At 37.9% G+C, this 22,396-nt stretch overlaps 1 protein-coding gene across 2 annotated transcripts in view; it reads right to left on the reverse strand.

Annotated features, from left to right (window-relative positions):
* Positions 1–22,396, reverse strand: part of necab2 (N-terminal EF-hand calcium binding protein 2) — a 181,081-nt gene that overhangs the window by 40,288 nt on the left and 118,397 nt on the right. The window contains exons 8-9 of one of the 2 annotated variants that reach the window (XM_036152091.1): positions 19,889–19,968; positions 3,964–4,020 (exon numbers count right to left, since the gene is read on the reverse strand). In XM_036152091.1, coding sequence (XP_036007984.1) covers positions 3,964–4,020; positions 19,889–19,968 — 137 coding nt within the window. The remainder of the gene's footprint in view (positions 1–3,963; positions 4,021–19,888; positions 19,969–22,396) is intronic. The other variant, XM_036152095.1, reaches the window with a different exon arrangement.

The raw sequence follows: 22,396 nt of genomic DNA on the forward strand, positions 1-22,396 counted from the left end.
ATCCGAATATGCCTTAATGCCTATTAATAATTGCACAGTGTTTTTACCCTGCTGATAAGACATTTTCTTCTGCTGTACAGCTTAACTTTAGCCTTTTCTCTTTAGAGTGCATTTTTTCAGGGTCTCCTCTATGAATGCTCATTCTTCGTCTTTCCATGGACGTCTTTGATCTGCGTCTGTGTTTTATATGTGAATGCTGAGCCATTGTCTCCCCAAAATTTCATGATAGAATCAGGAATCAAGAGCCATTATGTAACTAATGGTTTTAGTTTTAGAATCTGATCAAGCATTGCTTTGCATTTTTGACTGAACCTGTCAAATCTGCAGCAGTCCAATGAAAACATCCTTGTTACTATTTTAGAAGCATCTTTAGATATGTGATTTCTCCCTTTGATATTTTTTATTTTTTTTCATTTGAAGGTTTTGAGTAGAACCTTAATATTATTAGGACCTGGAATTCATTGTTTAGGAATAATTGTATCCATTTCTTCAATAATTTCTACAACTGTTGTCTTTGTGGCTGCAACCACAAGCAAAAACAGGTCAGTGCAGTCAGAGTTGAGAATCGGGTGCCAAAATGAAAAGCATAGCATGTGGAAAACACTTAGAATAAAGTGCATTGCCTCATTTCCCGCTTGATTTGCTCCATTGACTGTTGTAAAACGTATCCACGTGAAACTAAGTGCAAAGCTTCACACACAAATACACAGAAACGTTTAGATGTGAAATTAGTGTTGACTCAGGAATGTTATGGTTGTGTAGCAATTGCTGTTTAATATACCTTAGCACTTTATTACTTTTACTACAAGATATCCTTTAATAAGTTAAGGAGAATAAAGCACTTCATGAAAAACATGCAAAATGTCTAGTTGTATGTTTGCTTTTAGTTTATACAAACTACAGAACCTGTCCTATTCTTTAAAGATGACTGTTTGTCCATGAAAAGTTGAAGTTAAAATGGGATTTTGTTTAGTGGTCAATGCCAGAGTGAGTGACAAACTGCATTTTAAGGTACATTTGAACAAGTAAGAACCTGTCCAAAAGGACCTACTACTTTTTTTCTACTTGGATTCTGAGATGCATCAGGACATAAAATCAAGGTTACTTTTTTTTAAACCAATAGGCTGAAAGCCGCAAAGAGGCTGGCTGATAAAAACACATCTTGGAGTCATTAATATTGCTTTAAGCCTTTCCTCAAAAAAGCGTATTTCAGCTGTTTTTGTGTGACCACCATGACTGCTTTTAACATAAAAAAGGATGCGGGAGTGCATTTCACCCTCAGTTTGGATCATCCAAAGATGCGATGCACTTTCTGCTGTTGGTTTTGGGGGATGATGGAACAAGATTATCTTCTCCCAGTTTAATAAAAATGATTACAGATTAAAGGTCCACATGACTGATTGTTGCACTTTAAACAGCCAGCAGCGGTTGTTGGTAATGATGGACAATAGAGGTGCTGTCAAATCAGATGGCCAAACTTTGTTTTTAAATTAACAAACTGACAAGTAGCATTTTACTCTATTTGTGTACTCTATGTGCTTTTCTCTGTTTGAGATTTCTGAGAGTTTGAGAAGACAAAACAAGCAAAAAGATTTACATTTTTCTCCTTTGGATTTTATTGGTGGATCTTCTAAGAATTTAATTATTCTGCCTCACTGAGAAAAAATGTCTCGTTGATTCATAGGTTGCTTGCACAAAGTGCTTTTTACCCTATTGGAAACATCACAGGTTGTTTTATAAAAATAAGCAGCTTAATTGTAACAGTCTTTACTATATGTCAGATGTGCTGAGCTGTTCTTGCGTTAAACATTTTCCTCCTCCTTTTTTCTTTTGATCAAAAGAAAAAAAAAAATTTTATAACTTTATTGGTCTAACTTCTTAAACTTTTTCAAATGTTGTCACCACAAACTTCAATGTATCATATTGTAATTCTATTTGACACTAGCATATGATTAAATTAAAAGAAAAAAAAAATTAACCATGGTTTTTAAACTTATCTACAGATAAAATTTTGATGTATTGGTACTCAGGCCCCCTGAGTCAAAACTTGGTCGAGCCACATTTTGGTGCAGTTACAGCTGCAGGTTTTTGGGGGTTTATGCATGAGACTTATGCACATTATTAGCAAAAGAGCCCAATATTTGTCAGATTGGATATTGGGTGTCTGTGAACATCAATTTTTCAAGTCTTGCCAGAGTAATTGGATTTTGGTCTAGACCCTGACTGGGTCATTATAATAGCACACCAATGTGGCTCTGATTTTACAAATAGAGCTACAAAAATAGATTATTGTGAAAAAGTTAAATTTTTACTCAATTTGGACAGGAAAACTCATACAAATTAATTTCACAGAGTGAAATATTTCAACAATTTCTTGTAATTTTCATAATTTTAGCTTACATATAAAGTAAACCTCAAATTGGGGTGTCTCAGGAAATTAAAGTATAACATAAGATCAATAAATATTATATCTTAAACAGAAATTTCCACATGAAACGTAAACTTTGTTTTAATCTGAAAATTGTACTTTGGACCATTGCGCAGCAGTCCAGTTCTTTCTCTCTTTAGCCCAGGTAAGATGCCTGTGACATTAAAATATTTCTCTGCCATACTTTTTCCTTCCACTCAACTTGCTTTGAATATGCTACAACATTCACACAACAGTCTAATTTCTGAGACACTGAATTTGGGGATTTCATTATCCATAAACCACAATTGTCACAATCACAAGACATAAAGGCTTGAAATATAATAATTAATAATTCTATATAGAATATGAACTGCACTTTCACGATATTCACATTGTTGGAGCTATACGTGTATGTTTAGGGTCATTGTTCTGGTGGAGGCTAAATGTTCACGTCAGTTTCAAGTCTTTAGATTTTCTCCTGAGATTGGCCACTTTGTTGTTCCCAATATCTTCTCATAAACCTGATCAGCTTTCCTGTCTCTGCTGAAGAATAGCAACCCTACAGCATAACACTGCCCTCATCTTGCTTCAAGCAGTGCAAGTCTTCTGACACACAGTGTTTTGTAGTTTTGTGGTCAAACCCAAGCATCTTCTCTTGTCTCCCAAATATAGCTTATGGGAAACAGAAAGCAGGACTTCTTGTGTCCTTTTAAGGATTAGTTTCATCTTACCACTCTTTCATAAACGCCAGACTTGTAAGGAATTTGGTTTATTCATGTAGTGCCGATTCACAACTCGTCTCAAGGCACTTCACAGAAAAAAGTCAATTCAATCAAATCATGCAGACAGATAAGATTTCCAACTGATCCTCATTATCATTGCAGGAAAGTTCAGCTTTTAATTCTAATTGGTGAACAAGTTTTGCATCTAAGGAAACCCAGCAGATTGCATCAATTCATCGACTTGCAGCATCCGCCTGGCTGAGCATGCAGCGGCATCGGACAGTCGCTTGCATTGTGTCGTTTACTTTGCAGCGATCCCTCAAAACTGAGCACGCATGTAGCAACAGAGGAGAGGAAAACTCCCCTTTAACCGGAAGAAACCATTGTGGTTATGATGTGAACAAATGTGGAAAAACAGTATATGGGATGTACTTTATTTTGCAAGGCTCTGCATGTCGCTTTTCCGTCTGTGCTTCTGTATTTAAAAATGATTATATTGTCAATTAATTCAAACACCTTTTTTAGAAAACCCCTTTTTGTATCATCATCGAAGACAAGCATGGCTCTAAAAACAGTTGATATGGTGGCTATTTCATCTGCAGCTGTTTAAAAGATGGAGACTTTCTTACTCAATTTGTATACACTTTTAAAGTGTAGACCAACAAAATAAGGCCCCCTGTGTTTCCAGGGAAATAACAGAGATCCCATCCGTGATGCACTCACTGAGATCGCTATTAGTTCAGGACCCCACAGGAAAGCAACGCTGGACCTGAGGCTGCGTGCAATGACGTAACACTCAGGATGTATTCATTCAATGTTGGATCTACTTACTGCGCTCGGGGTGGCATCTGTATCTGTTAGCCTCTGGTGCAGATCAAGCCAGACCGTCTGTAAGCAGAAACACAACAACAACAAGAGCAGCAACGTGTCAATCAACAGGGGCAACTACAACAGCAGCAGCTAAAAGCACAACGAGAGGTGTCGGTGCGCAGGATGAGAGCAGAAGCAGGCAGAAAAGCAGGAGGCGGCGTTTTTCAGACAAACATTTTCCAACAAAGGGTTGCAGGATTAAATGTGAAACGATGGTAAATGGAAGCCACAGAACATGACACTGAACAAATGTAATTCTGAAACAGAAAATTTTATACAAAGACATAACTGGAAAGGCCTTTATTTACCTGAGCATTGATTACAATGTTCAGGTTAAATAATCGGGACATAAAATAAATCTAGTTACAACTGGGTGTTCTTTAAACAATCAATAAATAATAAGAAATTGATCTCCACTTTTCTCCTTCGCTTCGACACTCGGTGACTCAAAGGTTACATAAACCCATTCGAAAAAGCAACAGTAAGTGCTGTCGCCTTCCGTCACTGAGGTGACAAAAGAAAAATGCAGTTTGTGTATTGTTTGTGTGACTCAGAGGGTGACTGATTTTTACCAAACACAGAAGGGAAACGTCAGGAAATGGGGGCTGTTGTGCTGAAAACCCTGACACACACACACACACACACACACACACACACACACACACACACACACACACACACACACACACACACACACACACACACACACACACACACACACACACACACACACACAGCTCAGCGATTATGAATTCAGGCTTAAAGTGACAGCACAGTCACAGCTGGACTGAAATAGAAGGGGCTTTGTGTTGCTTGTTGTTCAGCACAAAAGATTAGTCTCACCTTTAAACAGAATGTGTTGCATGTGAGAAGCAGTCAAGACAGCTACAACGGTTCGGTGGGGTGCACAGGTCCCACATAGTGGCTAAATGTTGGCCAGCAAACACCATGTGTATCTAGATTAAGCATCCTCCTGTACCTGGTGTAGATATTTCATCCTTCTTACAGATTGAATCTTTACTATACAAATAAAGTTGAGCTTTCTTTATAGGGAATGTATAAGCGAAGCATGCACTCAACTTTGTTTTTTTTTAGTTGAAAATGAATTGATTCTCAGTGTTCAGCCTGCGTCCTTTTATATATGCTTCACTAAGCCCCTGTAAAAAACAAGGATTCGGTTTTCCTGCAAAGAACCCAGAGGGTAATAAATAATGATGGTTTGCAAACTGAGAACATGAAAGACAGCAGGAGAATCTAAGTGCGACACCCAGCAACAGAGGCAGTATGAATTTACCTTTTTAGCAGGTAAGAGGATTTCCAGCGTGTTATCAGAGCAGCAGTGCCAGCGCAGGGCACCATTTTCATCTTGCCAGATATAACATTACTCAGTGTGTGGTTGACCGATTATTCATTCAGTAAACAATTTTTGATTTGCTCTGACGCAGTGTGATATTGTAATTTCCTCTTCCAGACACCTGCACAGTGTCGAAAAACAGAGATCTGGGCTGGAAGCAGTCAAACAAACCGCAGGACAAAGACACTTTTAGGATGCCTTGGTGCAGACTTATCTTACGCTCATATTCTTTCTGCAGTATTCTGTAAATAACCCAGCAGACATGTGTGTTTTGTCCTGGAGCTGTCGTTGTTTTAAAAGTGCAAAGTCAAATAATAAAGCTTTGCTGAAAAACTTATTCTTTTTATGAAATAATTACTAGTGCTGTCTGTTGACACTGGAAGAGGACTGTACCGGCGCGGTTATTGTATTTTTTGTTGCAGTAGTGGCTTTTATTTAAAAGTAGGCCGACAGTAAATGGGGTTCAGAGAGGGAGAGGCACTCCGACTACCCCTGCGCCATCACCGTGCTCCAGCACATTTATTCTGTTCCTTTCATTAAAGTAAAACATTTCAACCACAGAAAGAAAATCCTACAACACAATGTGATACATGCTACTCTATTATGCACATCTCAAATACCTTATCAGCCCTATTGAAGTTTATTAGTCTTGAATCTATTAAAGGGGACATAGCTTGCTTTTAAAGCATTCCTTTTCACATTTAAGTCATTCTGATCTGGTCTATAAAAAGTGGAACTGCAATGCTTTGGTCTGAATATCTCTTTGTTGTTGCTTCAACAGCCCGGCTTTGTCTGAGAAGAAATAGTTTTGGTGCGGTTTCTTTAAATCCCCCCCTCACAAAAAAGCTTGTAAATAAAATTATTATATTTGATCTGAATAGAAGAGGATAACAAAGATTTGAATAATTAATTGCATTTCAATGATAAAATATGTAAAGAAAAAAATAAACAGGAAACAGGATGAAAGTTCAGAGTATTATTTGCAGAGTTAAAAATCCAACTTTCTCAAAAGTTCAATCAGTTTTTTTCTGTGCTATGTTGAATTTAAATATTTGCTGCATACTATATATTTATGTTGTATGACTTTAATCTTAACAGTTTGGAAGAACGAAAAACACACATTAATTGCTTCCTCTCTAGTATTGGGTTTGGAAATCTCGATGGTTTTCCTCTATGGATCAGGAACCAAATATTTTAACAGTACAAAAATAACCTTATTGGTTTTAGTGTGTTTTGTTGTTTGCACAGGTGTGCGTTGAATAAGCAAAATAAACACCCAATCTAAAAAAAGTTGATCAAGCTTGAAAGATCCAACTGGGCAGAACTTGTGTTTTTATTTATTTTAACTTTTTTTGACAGCTCTAGGAGGTTACCCATTGAGAGGCCATCAGGTGCTGATTATCCTATGGATTACAAGTCTGGAAAAAGTGTGTTTTTGTAGCACATTAAACAACCAAGGCCAGAGGAGGATCCCTAATTTTTCTACACTATTATTTAAGCTTCAAAGAAAAGGGCAGCTCCAAAACACTCGAAACGCCTCCAGCTGGAAGTAGGTAAGGTCTCAGTGTTTTGTCATTGAGAAAGAATAAAAAGGTGTTTTTCGAGATAATGTATTGAATTATTATGCAAAGTTTTAACTATTCATAAATTAGCTGTCACTTCTTTTAAAAGCTGTCAGAATTAGAAACTAGACAAATATGATTCAGAACAATTTCCTGGATGTTTTAAAGATGTCAGAAACATTATCTGCAGAATAGTCTGTACTGCAGGTCATGTAATATGACAAGACGGCTCCACCCTGTGCGGCTTAACGTCGATCAGGTCTGATCCTCTTTTTGATTGCTTCTGTTTAATTGTACTTCATCTGTCGGCCTGATGTTTCTGCTGTTCTGATTTATGATCACCAACCTCTCTTAAATATTGGGTATTCTCGTAAGTCTATTTTGAAAGGGAAGCGTGATGGTAAATCCTCGAGCCCAGCAGTATTCTGTTCTGACATACCGGCTAACCTGCGTCGCATGCCTGTCATTTCTGTGCAGGCGAAGCGTCCCAGGAGAAAGAAGTGGCGTGTTGGCGCGGATCAAGGCTATTCTGAGGTCTTGTGAAACGATTTTCCGTTCCTGTTGGAGACGTGGCTCCTCTCTGGGTTTTACCTATTGTCCCGTGATTGGCAGAACGACGAGCTTTAGAGAGACAAGTGTCTCTCTAAAGATCAAATCTAAAATGTGTCATGGGTGCCAATCATTTTGGGGCTGCATTGTATTACTATGCATTATAACTGTATTGGTAATTTTGACCAAACGTTTTAAACATTCATTAAAAATACACAATTTGTCAATAATTTTCAAAAGCATGACCTAATCAGTGTCACGTACCATCTTACTTTTTTAATACACCCAGATCCAAAGACTTTTTGAGTTCTCTTAAGTTGTGGAGACTCAGTTTCATTATGGTGTTGGAGACACAAACTTCTGAACATATAGCCTGATAGATTTTGAGATAGATCACAGGTTATGGTGTAGAAACTGTTTAGTTTTATTAAAACATTTTATTATAAGAATCCTATAGGGGAAGCAGTGGGACCTTATTTTTGTTGTGTTTTGTATTTTAGTTTTCAGACCAGTATTTCTGACCAGCAGACCCTTCCATAAATGTATTGCTATCCTCCCATTGGGAACAAAAGCAGTATCTTGTCAGGACTACTTAGTTTAGGTCCGGGTTCATCTTGGCCAGAAAACCCATACTTTAATTTTTATGTCTCAGTTGTTTTCTTATTAAATACATAAATAAATGAAAAAATAAAACAAAGCTCGGCTAAAGTTCCACTATGTACCAAACCCTTGGCAGCCAGGGTTCTTACCCATACCAAACAAAGGCCACATGTTACTCCAGCTTTCATTCAACTTTACAGGTTTCTAGTTAGGTAGCAAAGTTGGACTTAGAGTCACACTCTGAAGTTTACACCCTTGGACATCTGACTGGTTTCATATACATCAATCCAGACAAAAAACATCAGCAGAGGTTTTGAATTGAAGACTCTCATCTTCACCTCTGATGAAATAAGTTAAATTCAAAATACTGAAGTGGAAGGAAAATGAGACCAAGTGTAAGATTTTTTTAAAAGGGAAAATATTATGCAAAATCCCCCTTTTCAGCCCTTAAATACATTTCTGGTTTGTACCTGGGGTTTCTAGGAATGCAAAAAATGTGGATGTTCTCTCTACAGGTACTGCAAAGATATCTTTATATTCTTACTTAGTCATATTTTTCAGCCATTAATTTTCCTCTATTCTCTATTATTTCTTGGAACAATTATGTCACCGTCATGTTTGTTGTGGTTGGACCGGAACGCAGACAAGAGCTCGGGAGCTGCATGAAGAAGATGACGCTAATTTAATAAAGAATGCAGGCTTACAGAATTACAGGAACATGACTGGAACAAGACCAGAACAGGTGAACTAAGGGATACAATCAGGCTGGAGGAAATATGGGAGATTGAACTGGCAGATAATTAACAGAACCTAACAGGGAATAGTGATAATGGTCTGACATGGAGAAAGGATCTAACTAAGAAAGAACAGATAACTGAACCACAGAAAAAAATAAAGGCTGTGAGCTAACGAAATCTGAGTAATATAAATACTAGAACATAAACTAAAGAAAGGCCAGCAAAAAATAAGACTGTAACATGACTACTAAAATAATAACATAGCAAACCAGACAGAAACTGAATGTAACAATTACAATAAATAATAATAATAAACAAATGCTGAACAGAAAACTAAATAAAAGATAAGCATGGGGATCTAAGGATAAGTATAACAAAATAACCACATTGAAGGATGCCCAGGGAGCTAACATAAGTAATCACACCCCTGGGTATCAGGACAGTAACAGTATTCGCTGTGGGGCTGTTAAACAATTTTGCAAATCCTCCATTTTTATTTGTTGGAGTGATTTTGTAACTCAAGCTGAAGAATGGTGAAGCTACAAGTGGATAAATTAAAATGTTTGGTTGTTGGGTATTTTAACCCACACAATTTATTACACTGTCCCCAAGCATATTATACAAACGGGGTGTAGTGGAACGCAGTGTTTCAAGTGCCTCCTTTAGATTTAAAGAGACAGCACCAAAATGAGTTGCTCTCAGACTCACCTCAGAAAAGGGGTAAAAAAAAAGGGGTAACGTTGGGGTAAATAAACAAGGAATTCAGACCAAAGCATTGCAGTTCTACTTGATATAGACCACACATCAATAATTTCAATGGAAAAAACAAAGAACTGTGAAGCATGACATGTCCCCTTTAAGATAAATATAATTCCATCATATCTACCTGCCCTCATTCAGTTTATATAATGTATATATCCAGTCTGGGTATTTGTAATTTAATCTCTTAGTTACAGATGATCTGGAGAGGTTTGCTGGTGAATATTTGTGAATAAACAATGTCATGAAGACCAAGGAAAACACCAGAAAGGTCAGAGACAAAAGTTGTGGAGAAGTTTAAAGCAATGATGGATTCTAAAATCATTTCCCAAACTCTGAATGTCTCACAAAGAACTGTTCAATTCATTATCCCAAAATGGAAAAATTAAAGAACTTCAAATGTATTGTTGATACACGCCGTTCACCTGAACTGAAATGCTGGGAAAGGTTAGCATTGATCAAGGAACAGGTCTGTGGTAGCTCTGGAGGAGCTGCAGAGATCCTCTGCTCAGTTGGGAATATTTTTTGACCGGACAACTATTTGATGTGAACTCTACAAACTTTGCCCACATGTATGACTGGCAAGATTAAAGAAGTTGTTAAAAAAAAACAGCCATACTAAGTCTAGCTGCTATTTCCTAAAACTCATGAGCAGAACACAGTAGAGGTGCTCATTGCAAATTAATAAATACATATTTTTTGCCAGCATGCAAATCGCTGTGTGGCAGAAAATTAACCTTTAAACACAGCCTTCCCATGTTAAAACATAGAGTTGGTAGCATAATGCTGTGGATGCTTTTTTTTAGCAGGAGTACAAAAGCTGATCAATGCTTAAGGCATGATAAACAGAACTAAAAAAGACATTACTGAAAACCTGTTGGTGGCCGCAATGTAACAATGCAACGATTTACATCAAGGCATATTTATTAACATAAACCCAATTACACTATGGCAAGAGTTTTAAATTTATGTTCAAGTTGACTTGAGCTATTTTGCAAACAACATTTTCATCTCGAGATGTGAAAAGCAGTTAGAGACCTTCTCCAAAAGACCTGCAGACAGGATTGGAGTCGAATGATGGCCCCCAGACTATTGACTCATGGGGACTGAATACAAATAGATCCAACTTTTTTCAAATATTATCTGTAAAAAGTATTGAAATCCCTGTATAAATTTCTATCTACTTTTTGACTATTCTCTGCTGCATGTTAGTCCATCACCTCAATATCCCAATAAACATTTTTACAGTGAGGAGCTGGAAAAGCTTTGACATTGACTTCAAAAAATGCATGAAAAACAGAAATTAAGTGTGGGTAAGGTATGAGAATCCTGTTTGAAATTGAATTTTAAGAGATTAAAGGATGCTGTGATTATTCCTTAAACCCTGAAGCAAATGGCTGAATTAAAACATCACTGCCATTTTATTTGTGTTTTGTTTTTAGTATGTTTGTTTTTTTGTATTACTGCCATCTTTACTTGATCCTCTGAGAGTGGAGCAGAAGTGACTGAAACACAAATAGAACAGTTTCTTTTCTGTACGAGTGTGTTTCAAGAAAACGGAGCCTCACTGAGTTTAATCAGCTGTAAAAAGAGATTTTCTTCAAGCCACAATGACTTCAAACAACCAGGTAGGAGTAATGGGCTCTCTGGGGCCTTGGGGGCCACAAGTGATTAAAGAACATCTCTTTAAAGGTGTTTCAATCATTGCTGCCAAAATTGAGGTCACTGGACTGTGGGAAATTGTTTTATTTAAACCTGAGTCATTTGTTATATGAATTCACAGTTGGGCTTTAGGCTTATTTTAACGGGGGAGTGAGAAAACATGTTCTCTCCTTCCTCCACATCTTCGTCCACCTACTCCCCCTGGCAGCATATTGTGTTTTGTTATTCTTTACTCCTTCTGTTATAGCTGCTTGCTTTTACAAAGTGAGCCAAGCGCACTGAGGGTCCATTAGTGTTAAAAGGCTTAGTACTTAAAAAAAAAAATTTAAAGAAGGGGATGAAGGATGTATGAACAAACAATGACGAAGATAAGGTGGTGTCTTGAATTTTGGAGGTGCCTCAGGAAAAAGACGAAGTGAAATAGTTAAGTATTTTTCTTTTTTTAGAACCTGCCCTCCCTTTATCCCTCCCTCTTAATAATGAACTCCTTGCTTATCCCGTCTACAGCCCCTCTTTCACTCCTTTTCTCTTTTCATCCAGCGCTGTTTTGTTCTCCTGTTCTCTGCATGCAGCTTTGGTGTTCCTAGTTTTGTTTCATTCCTTATTGTACAAATACAAGTCACACAGTGCAGACGTTTAGCAAGAGCATGACTTGATAAGGCGTTGTGGTGTTTAAAAGAAATGAGCAACATTAAAGCATAGTCTTATTACAGCAGGAGCAACATTTACCAAATGTAATTAATTTTCTCCAGAGAAAAAGCAGAAATGTTTTTACTTGACATTCTCCCGTGCGTGGTGGATGGACTGAACAATATAATCCTAAGGGACTGTATAAAGTATGGGACTAGTGGCGTGGAGGTCTGAGTCGCCACCTCATTTTCCTGGAGATCCTGACTTTGAATCTTGATACTTTTGTTCCGTTTTTTTCTTTAGGATTGACTATCTACGCTGGCCCTGAAGTGCAAAGCACATCAACAAATCTCTAAACACGACTACAAATTAAGACAACAACCTACTCAAAACCACAACATCTTGAAAAATATTACCTTGAAACAAATACAAATTAAAAAACAATAATATATTAAAATGCACAACAACAATGAAAACAACAACATATTTAAAAAAAGGACAACAAATTAAAAACACGAAAACATGTAAAAGAAATTACAACATTTTCCAACCCACAACTACATCTTAAAAAACACAATGACATTAACCTATCTGAAGAGGTAGGTACTAGTGGGAAACATTAGACATCGCTGATTGGAGACGGCACCAATTGGCTTTTGCATCAGAAGTTTTCTGCCTGTAGCAGGTTTTAGAAAACATGAATGTAAACATTGAACGCGAATTCGGCCACAAAGTCGCCACTTTTGCGTGCTTTTGCTGACCTGACATATCACCAGGCATTCACGCAGCGGGCGACAGGCCAGCAATTCAGTAGAACAACGGCGCCACCTAGTGATGCTTTCACCTAACTGCCACTCCAGTCTCATCACTCACTCTTTTGCAGGCTTGGTCCTTTCTGGACTTGTCTGGATAGTCATAAGCCCCATTTAAACTACCCTTGTTAAACCGATCCATGCCGAGCTTGGACCGAGCTTGGATCAGTTAACCATGCCGAGCTTGATTCTGACGACCGTTTACACATCACTCTAGCACGGTTCCTCGCCTCCTAGTGACAATCTACGGTACTACTGCTCTCTAAGATTGAAGGAGGTACTCAAGCAAATCAAGATGGTGGCGCCCGTAACATTCAGGAAGTTATGCTTGGTTATAATTGCTTTTTGCAAAGAGTCAGGCGAAGAAGGCATTTGGTGAATTTACTTGACAGAGTCGGCTTTTGGGAAGCGGATAAGACAAACGAACGTCTAATCAGGGCTTACAGACGCAGGAAACAATGACAGATATTAAGGTTTATCACACAGCTAAGCAGAATCATCACTGGACATTGTGTGTCACGGTAAGGAAGCTAGTATTTATATAAATGTCTGAAACCGCAAAATTAGTCAGTTGACTGTAAGGAGATGACGTGGTCTGCTCATGCACTCTTTGTTATCCGAGAACTGAGCCAGGGAAAAATTGGGCCGAGTCCACCGATGGAACTGGTCTAGATTTAGCGTGGTCCGGTTGTCTCTGGCACGGTCCAGTTCAGTTTGAGAACCATTTACACTCGAAAGTTATCTCAGTTACCGAGCTCGGACTGGTCTGCACGGTTAAAAAAGGATAGTGTAAACGGTGTAATAGTCAACTCAGGCCGACCGCAGACCGCCAGTAGCAGCTTGTCTTCCATGTTACATGAAAACATCTTTGTCTAGACCTCTCAATTTCTATGGAAAGTTCAGCGTGAGATTAGGGCTGGACGATAAGTCAGTAACAATATATATTGATCGATAGACTTGTATAGATGATAGGAAAAAAAGGTGGGGGGGGGAAGGGAATAAAAGGGTTAATATTACAGTCATTACATCCTCCCAACCAATCACAAACGCAGACCCAGGAACGCTCCGTCACCAAGCTCCGCCCCCTTCAAGTAGATCAGAGAGCATATGTTCTTTTTTAAAAATTTGCAGTTTTGGTAAAAATTTGGTTGAATAAAGGGTTGAGTTTGAATTCAGCGTTTGTGTTTCTGTATCTAAAAATAGGTTGCTAAGCAACAGCATAAAATGGCCAGCGCTGCACTTAAAATATTTATTTTGAATTTGTTGATAATTATCAATATCGATCAATTTGATTTCCATTTTATCGATATGATTTTTTTCTATATAGTCCAGCCCTACGTGAGATTATGTAAATGATTGAGTGTGCGAGCGGTGCACCAGGATCGACACAGGAAGAGCAGATCTAGTTAACGTCTGATTTCTTACCAACTGGACATGGAAGTAGAGATGTTTTACGTTTGTTAAAAAGTGAAAAAAAGAGTGTGGCCACTTTATTGTTCTGTTAGTGGGTTAAAACAGAAAAAAACCCTAAACCACACAACTGTTCTCCCTTTATTGTTTCAACATACAGAGACTGCCTAATATGAGGAGAATCACGTCTGTTTAAACTCCATTCACAACATTTACGCTCAATATTGCACCTTCTAAACAGCTCTGTGGTCGTTTCCAGATTTCTGAGGAAAATACTATTTGCTCTGATTGTCGCCCATCTCCAGAAATTCTGTCTGCTGCGACCCAAACTCCACCTTCCTCAGTCCATTCCAGCTGACTGCTTTATTCTTGTAAAACATTTTGGTTCTAGATAGACCTGTCTGAATGGATCAAATGAAACAGACCCTAAATGTACAAATAATCACTGAATGAAGACCAAAATTATTTCTAACCCATTCTTCTTCCTGATGCTCTGTTAACAGGAACTGCAGCAGGAATTACTGATGGCCACAAGCTGTGAAAGAAGCTGAAACAGCTCCTCAGAAGGCGGGGTTTAGACTCAGCTCTGAATGGACAGCTCTGTGAACGGATCATCCGCAGCCCAGATGGGCTTTGTTATTTTCAAGGACTTATACCAGATTCACTTTGATTTGTGGCGTTTAGATGATGCCAGAAAGCTGCACCTAAGTTAAGTTATTTAAACTCGGACAAGACTGATGGTGTTTTGAGTATTGCTCAGCTCGATGAACTAGAACTACAGCCCTCCTTTGTAGCTGTGCATTTCCTTGGAATAATGGGTTTGAATTGTTATGCAGTGCCCCACGGCTTGCAATTTGAAAACAGCTTTAATCACAATCAAAACGGACACCCCAATCTTCAGCAACAACACTGAAATGTCATGTTTGACTAATACGGCGCAGTCCTAGTATTTAATGTGGATCAGTAAACTTCTAATGCATCTCTTCATCTTTATGCTGATGACAGTTTTTAAAAGGAATAACGTTTGCATGGTCAGCAGAGGTACTTCTAAATCTTGGCAGCTCAACGCATTGCTTGAGAGTAAATTGCCGTATGGGCACGAGCAACCTTTTATGCACACAAATGCATTCAACTTGACAGACGCATACTGTTTTATTGTGACAACTGTAGATTCATGGCCAAAACTTTCAAAGCAGTTCTGTTATTTTGCCAACTTTGTGTATAGGGTAGACGCGCATTAATTCATTAAAATACAGTAGCTTTATAAGCTTAAATAGTTTAGAACAAAAAACAAATTTCATCCCCCTTGGTTATGCTGGGAAAGTTCTGATAAAATAATTATATCAAATTATTCTAGACTAAATTAGACCACTATTAAAGCTGGCCACATCTGACTAAGATTACTATATTCTTGTGTTGGTAGTCATCACCCCCAAAGAAAAGCATGCAGTTATCACAAATTTGCCTGATGTGCAGCAAACTGCTGCTAGCAAGACTTCAAAAACGGAACTAAAAATAAGTAAAATGTTCTTAAAAGGAATGCATTTGTCCTTGCTTTGAGCAGGTAAATAAGATGATTTGCTAATGGAATAAGATTTGTGAATTACACTTTATTTGAAGGGGTGTACATAAAGTGACTTGACATTAACAGAGACAAGGTTAAGTTTAGGGCTTGATTTGGGGTTTTGTTAAGTTAAGGGCTTGTCATAGCAAAGACATGTTAAACGATGTCAACTTTGCTTTAATAGTGTCATAATTTACCGAATTACAATTAATGACAACAGTCCTAAATATTCATAATGGTACATTTATGTTTATAGCAGGTGTTATGTCATGTTTATGACAGTGTAATGTCAATCTTATATACACCCCTTCAAATAAAGTGTTACCGATTTGTGCACTTAAAATAGGAACAACTCATCTCCATCCTCTTATTTCAAGGACAGGATGTCTAAGTATCTTATTTTAGGGGTCAAAATACTCATTCCATTGGCAGATAATCTTATTTACCTGCTTAAATCATGGACAAATACATCTACTTTAAGAACATTTTACTTATTTTTAGATCTGTTTTTGCAGTGAAGATTACAGCTGAAACAACTGGTGCATTATGAAGAATCTCATCTTTAAAGATTCTGCTGTAAAAGGAGGACTCAGAACATCAAAGGTGGTCCATCCATCTCCAGAAATATCCTTGTGGATTTGTCACTCTCCTGCTGAAAGATGCACAAAATGACTCTGACACCAAGTCAGAGCTTTGTCTGCATTGACAGCAGACGGGTTTCTTTGTATCTGATCTCACACAGAGATGAAAACTTTTGGTCAATGGCCTTTTGACAACGAGCACAGCAAAGAAGCCACTTCTGTTCTATCCAAGCAAATCATCAAGGACAGGCTCAAATAATGCCGGGAACACAAGAATGGACAGCAGAAGGTTGCCGTTTCTTTTTTGTTGTTCTTTCTCTTTGTTCCCTGGCTTGTGACCGGATCAGATAACTACCAATACTATGAGTGCCACCAGATGTCCTGTCACAGCACTGGCCATTGTGGGATTGAGGTCAAGAAATTGACACTTCTAATCATTTTGACATCTTCCCCTTGATGTCCCCATGTTTTCTTTGGGACATCATGTTGGACTCTCCAGTCTGCAGATTTGTGGCCAACACATAGGCTTGTGCAGTCGCTGTTCTAGGTCCATTTTGCAGGTGTGGCCAAGTAACAGCCACCCTTGATTTTGGAGTTCTTCTTTAACAGTATGTTGTTCTTACTTAGTTGTCACATCAAAGTGCCAGAGAGGTGTGTTTCTGTCCTTAGTGAAATACTGGAAAGGAACAGAAGAGATGCAAATGCAGTTGGCAGTGAATCTCCATTGTTGAAGCCATTTTCTTTCCTGTTGTCCAAAAGCAGGAATATTTAAACCCCCAAACCTGTTCATCTGAATGCCATCCAGATAAACAGTGGTTGGCAAAATATCCTTTTGTCATGATCTCTGGGATTTTTTGTTTTGCTTTATTTTGGTATTTCAGTTGTATTTATCTTTTGCTCCCTTGTTCCCTGTGTGTTCTATCAGACGTTTTACTCCATTTCCTCTGTGATCATGTCTTGGATGTCCTGTTCTCGCTGGCTGAGTAAAAGGCTGCATCTTGGAAGAAACGTTGAATCCACAATCAGTACGGTCTGCCATCCGAATAACTTCTCCAGGCAGGTATTCATGAAAGAATAACTGACGGACACTGGTAACATTTGACTATTATTTCCTGACAATCAGTTGGTTCATTCACTTTGTAATTTTGATCAAAATGACTACCAGTTAATATTTAATCTTTTGTAATTATTCATTATTATTAATAGACAAACTAAGTATATTGATGCACAACACTCATATCTCACAGTAGCTGGTCACTCCATCTAATAATGGCTTTGGGGGTTGTTTTAGAAAAATACATCAGATATGTATTCACCTATAAGAAATTTAGCATTTGTAAAAGTTTTGAAAGGGAAAATGCTACAACAATCAAAACCTACCTGTCACAAAAAGTTATGAACACATGTAGAAAAAAATGGTATAGACTTGCTCAAAAAGCAAGAATAATACCAATGAATCTGTCATAATAACAACAGAACTACACTCTTCTCGTCAGTGTGGCTCACCAGAATCATCACAATCACTGTACAACTTCTTGAAGAATAAGAGTTATTAAATCATATATACAGTAAAATAGATTAATTAACTCAATTCAGAAAGAAAGCATGAACAGAGAAAATAGACAACTTGATAAACAGCCTTGCAGCTGGGAACTAAACATTCAAAAGAGTTTGGCAAAGTTTGAGTATTAACTATATTTACTAAATTAATAATAATTCAGTATATAAATTACCTGTCAAAACCTTGGACTCACCTTTGTCATTCAATTGCTTTTCTTTATTTTACAACTTTCTACATTCTAGATACACAGTGAAGATGTCAAAGCTATGACTCAAAAGTGTATACAATTATGTATCAAACTGGAAATTGTGAAATAATTTGAAACCTTGTACATTTTTATTATATACTTTTTCTAAATACCACATCCTTAGTTTTGATTACTGCCTTGGTCACAAGTGGCCTTTTCCTCAGTGCACGTCACGAGGTTAGTCACCTGAACTGGTTTTCCAACGGTCTTGAAGGAGCTACAGAGGTAGTAATAAAAATAAAGAAAGCTTTGAATGAGAAGGTGAGTCCAAATCTTTGACTGGTAGTGTATTAAAAAAAAACGACTTTGCTAAATTAATTATAGACCTTTCTGATGGTAGAATTTCATAATCAGGATCAATGGCATCCCAGTCTGGACATAGTAAGTCCACTTACAAGATGTAAAGGAAATAAGAGCTGAAGTACGGTGAAAAAAAAAACCTCTCCTCTGTACGCTCTGCTTCACGCGTAAAACCGTTCCAACTATCCAGTTGGGCATTTGATATTGTGCAGGACAAGTTTCTCAGGAGCCCATTGGCCAATTTGGATGATTGCACCATCGGCGCAAATAGGATCAGGGAGGTGGCATGTTTGCAAAAATAAATTAGCTAATATTTTTCAGCAATCACAGCAATGGAAATGCATTCATCATAAAGCTAGGAAAGTAGTGTTGCAGTTTTCTACACAGTATCCAGGAGACAAAAAAAGCCAAAAACAGTCAGAAATCACATCAGTGACATTGAGACAGTGGATTACCGGAGCAAAGTGGAAATATCTATACTGTAATACAAATTATGGCCATAAGACAGCAATGGTAAAATGTTATTTATGTTTCTTAATTAATGAAAAAAAGCATTATTTTCCTTCAGTTGCTGGTTCATTGAATTTTCAGTGTTGTACAAATGTAATACACATAATGCTGGAAAGAAAAGTTGCTTGTGTTGGTAAGGCCGTATAACTTTGTGCAATAATCATGTCTTTTTTGAGGTAGAAAATGTTGTTCCATCTTTTAGAAGAGACTCTCCCTGTAGCTACCAAGAGTTCTGCACGATGCCAAGAGGCAAAAACCTTACCACGACTATTGGCTGCGGTTGCTTTCAATTTCTGCTCCTGGTTGCCATGAATAGAGTGGCATCTAAGCAACCTAAAAGAGCAACTTCCTTCAACAGGTGAAACTTTGTGTTGTTTGCCATCTGTGGCCTGCAGTGCAAAAACTTTGGACACCACAGATGTATACAGGTAAATCGACATTACTGATTCTATATGCAGATTTGATAGATTTGCTAATTAAATCCTTAAAATCTCACAAAATGTGACAGTTCTCATGTACGCTTTAGGAATAAAAAAGGAAATCTCAAAACTACATTTTGACCATGACTTATCCCGAAGATTGAAAACATTTAATCCGGGGTCAAGGATTTGCATTTAGCCTTCATGCTTTCCAAAAATAGTGTGGAAAATGCATTAATCAGACAACAAAACTTTTACTGTTCATTTATTTTCGGAAGTATAGATCGATAAAAATTGTACCCTATGCCAAACCAAGATCAGCAGAATATAATGGCCATCACAACACACCAGTAAAATACAAAAACACTTTACTTTGCTCAGTGTGATTAATCTGAGCACAAGGTTCAACATGTTATCTCAAATGACTAAACCTACTTATTAAAATTATGTTTGAAGCTATATCAGTAAACCTAGAGCCTTAGGTTAACTGATATAGCTTAACTGTCTTAAGATCAAGACTTTATTGATGAAGGTATGAGGGTTCTGCTTGCAGAAACCCCCCACCGCATTAATTTAAATCATTGCGATCTATCTGGAAGACAAACCAATTTGTAATGGTTGTTCGTTACCTTATTCTCCAGACGTCCGATCAGCTCAGCCAGGCGATTGATCTGAGCCTCGAGACCTTCTTTTCTCACCTCCACAGCTCCTGCAACAAACACAAAATAGAGGGGGGGGAAAAAACAATCAAAACATTTGAACTACAAAATGCATTAACTCGCAAAACATGGTTCTAGTTTGTGATCTGATCTGATGCAGCTGGGTTAGATTTATTCAAATAAATGCAGTCACTTGCTGCTGCAATATTAATGTCCTTTCCTCCAGTGAATAAACAGCCAATCCATCAATATGTTAATTTGTATCATTTATTTAGCTGTAATACCCCACAGGATGAAAGACTTGAATCGTCCACAGTGATGCTGTGAAGGTGTTATGGAAAGTGACTTACAACTAGGGTCAGAAGTTTATGGAAACTCATTTCATGCCATCACTTGTGAGATTCTGACAAATCATTTCAATGGTTCTTTATCTAGGGAGTGATGATAATACAAAACTCAACTGCTTAGTTAGGAAAAAAACAAACAAGAATAGCTCCTTTCAGACCATCCTTTTCTTCTGTGATCTTTACATCCTTCTTACGCCTCACGCTCAACTGAAAGTTCCCGACACAAAAAGAAGGATTTAAGTCACCCCACCAGTATCATACCATGACCCACTAGTTAGCCGCAAACCCATTTCCACCATGCCTTGTAACGGGTGATACAGGATTGCAGAACAAGTGTGTTGCAACGGCTATGATACAAAGTTTAAACAGCTGCAAATAAAGAAACACCATAAGTCTGTGGTGTGCACAGAGCACCTCCAGCCAGAGTTTGTGAGAGCTGAGAAATATGCTGTTAAACATGGTCTGATGCAGATAACAGGTTAAGGGTGCGGCACAACAATGTTTCTTGCATTAAAAGGACTTAATCGATCTGAAAAGCATGCATGATGAAGCAACAGACTTCAGCCTACACAAATTACATATTGCTCAGGTGAATGCTGCAAAGTTTAAGCTACGCCACTTTGGTTCTGCAATAGCTTGCTGTTAAAACACACAGTGGCTCCATGGATAGACATTTAAAATATAAAAAGGGGACTCATTTAAAAAAAGTGGTGTTGTGGTTGTCTGCCTGTTGCAGGGCTAATATGACATATAAAGTCTCCAAACCATGCCACTTTATTTCTAAAGAACTGGAAAAAAACAACAACATGATGGCTGACCAAAGCATACAAAAAGGTAAAAGAGAACAGGGATAAAACAAATATAAGTTATTACTTGGGAGCTATGGAAAATTTATTATGGTACAGGTACATGGAAATGATAAAAGATTAAGGCACAGATGCCAACTCACTCAGTGTAAAAGCCAAGGAAAAAAGGTATGTTTTTAAAAGAAACTGCAAGAGATGAAGCCTACCTGACCTCCAGCAGCAACTCTTTCAAAGTTTTTGGAGCCAAAACTGCAAGGGCTCTGTCTCTGGATTAAAAAAAAAAAATGTCTTTTGGACTGTAAAGATCATCTGGTAAACTGATCTAATAGCACGCGATGGCATGTAAGGATGAAGCAGCTCAGACAAATAAGAAGGGTCCAGACTAGAGGCTGACATTTTTTCTGGGTTCCCATGGGTCACAGGATCCCTGTGGGATAGGAATCAACTTTACTAATAATGATAACATGATTTGGACGGTACGGGATAAAACGTTACCGGCAGCAGACGAGAACAGGAACCAGTATTCATTAATCTAATCGATCTTTACATTAAACTATTAATCAATAGATTTGATTGAACGTAACAGTATACAAGACAGTCAAGCGGCCCGTTGGCTTTATTTTCTTGATTTCTCCTTAAGCTCCTTAAATCTCTCCGCCCCTCCCCTCACCGTTGACCAAGGTTAGCAAAAGTAGCTATTTTAGCTGACCGGAGTTGGAGTCACATTGTCTCAGTCTGTGGAAATGGATGACATAAACCACAAAAATACAATGAGGGAGCAGAGAAGTTAGGAGTCTCCAAGGGGCCGTGGCAAAATGTATCAAAATTACACCAATAATGTTTGGTGCAAGAAGTGCGACTGTGGCAGCAGGAACAAGGCCGTCAACATCAGATGCTGAAGCTGTCCTAACGAGGGAGCTGGCTGCTGGGGTGATAAACAGTCGTAACAGAAGAAGGAGGGTTCAGAGGAGGAGGAGACAAAGAGACGTGATCCAACAGAGACTGATTGAGGAGGAGGTCAGAATAGCTGTACAATAACTGTACATAGCTTCAGATTTAATACTTCAAAATTTGATAATCATACAAACTTCTAACGTTATGTGCAAATTTCTGGAATTTAAAAGACAAAAAAGTGAAAATAGCATGATTTCAAAATAAATTCAGGCAGAATAAATAAAAACAAAAGGAAAGGCGCTGCTATTTTTAAAAACATTTTTACTTTTTTTTTTTTTTTTTTTAATCAGGAGTGGAATGGGAGTCATTTCACTGTGATTAGGATGGGACAAGATTTTCTTCTGTGGGAGTGGGAGGGGACAGGAGTGAAA

The sequence above is a fragment of the Fundulus heteroclitus genome, chromosome 2, assembly GCF_011125445.2.
Source record: "Fundulus heteroclitus isolate FHET01 chromosome 2, MU-UCD_Fhet_4.1, whole genome shotgun sequence".
Taxonomy (NCBI): Eukaryota; Metazoa; Chordata; class Actinopteri; order Cyprinodontiformes; family Fundulidae; genus Fundulus; species Fundulus heteroclitus.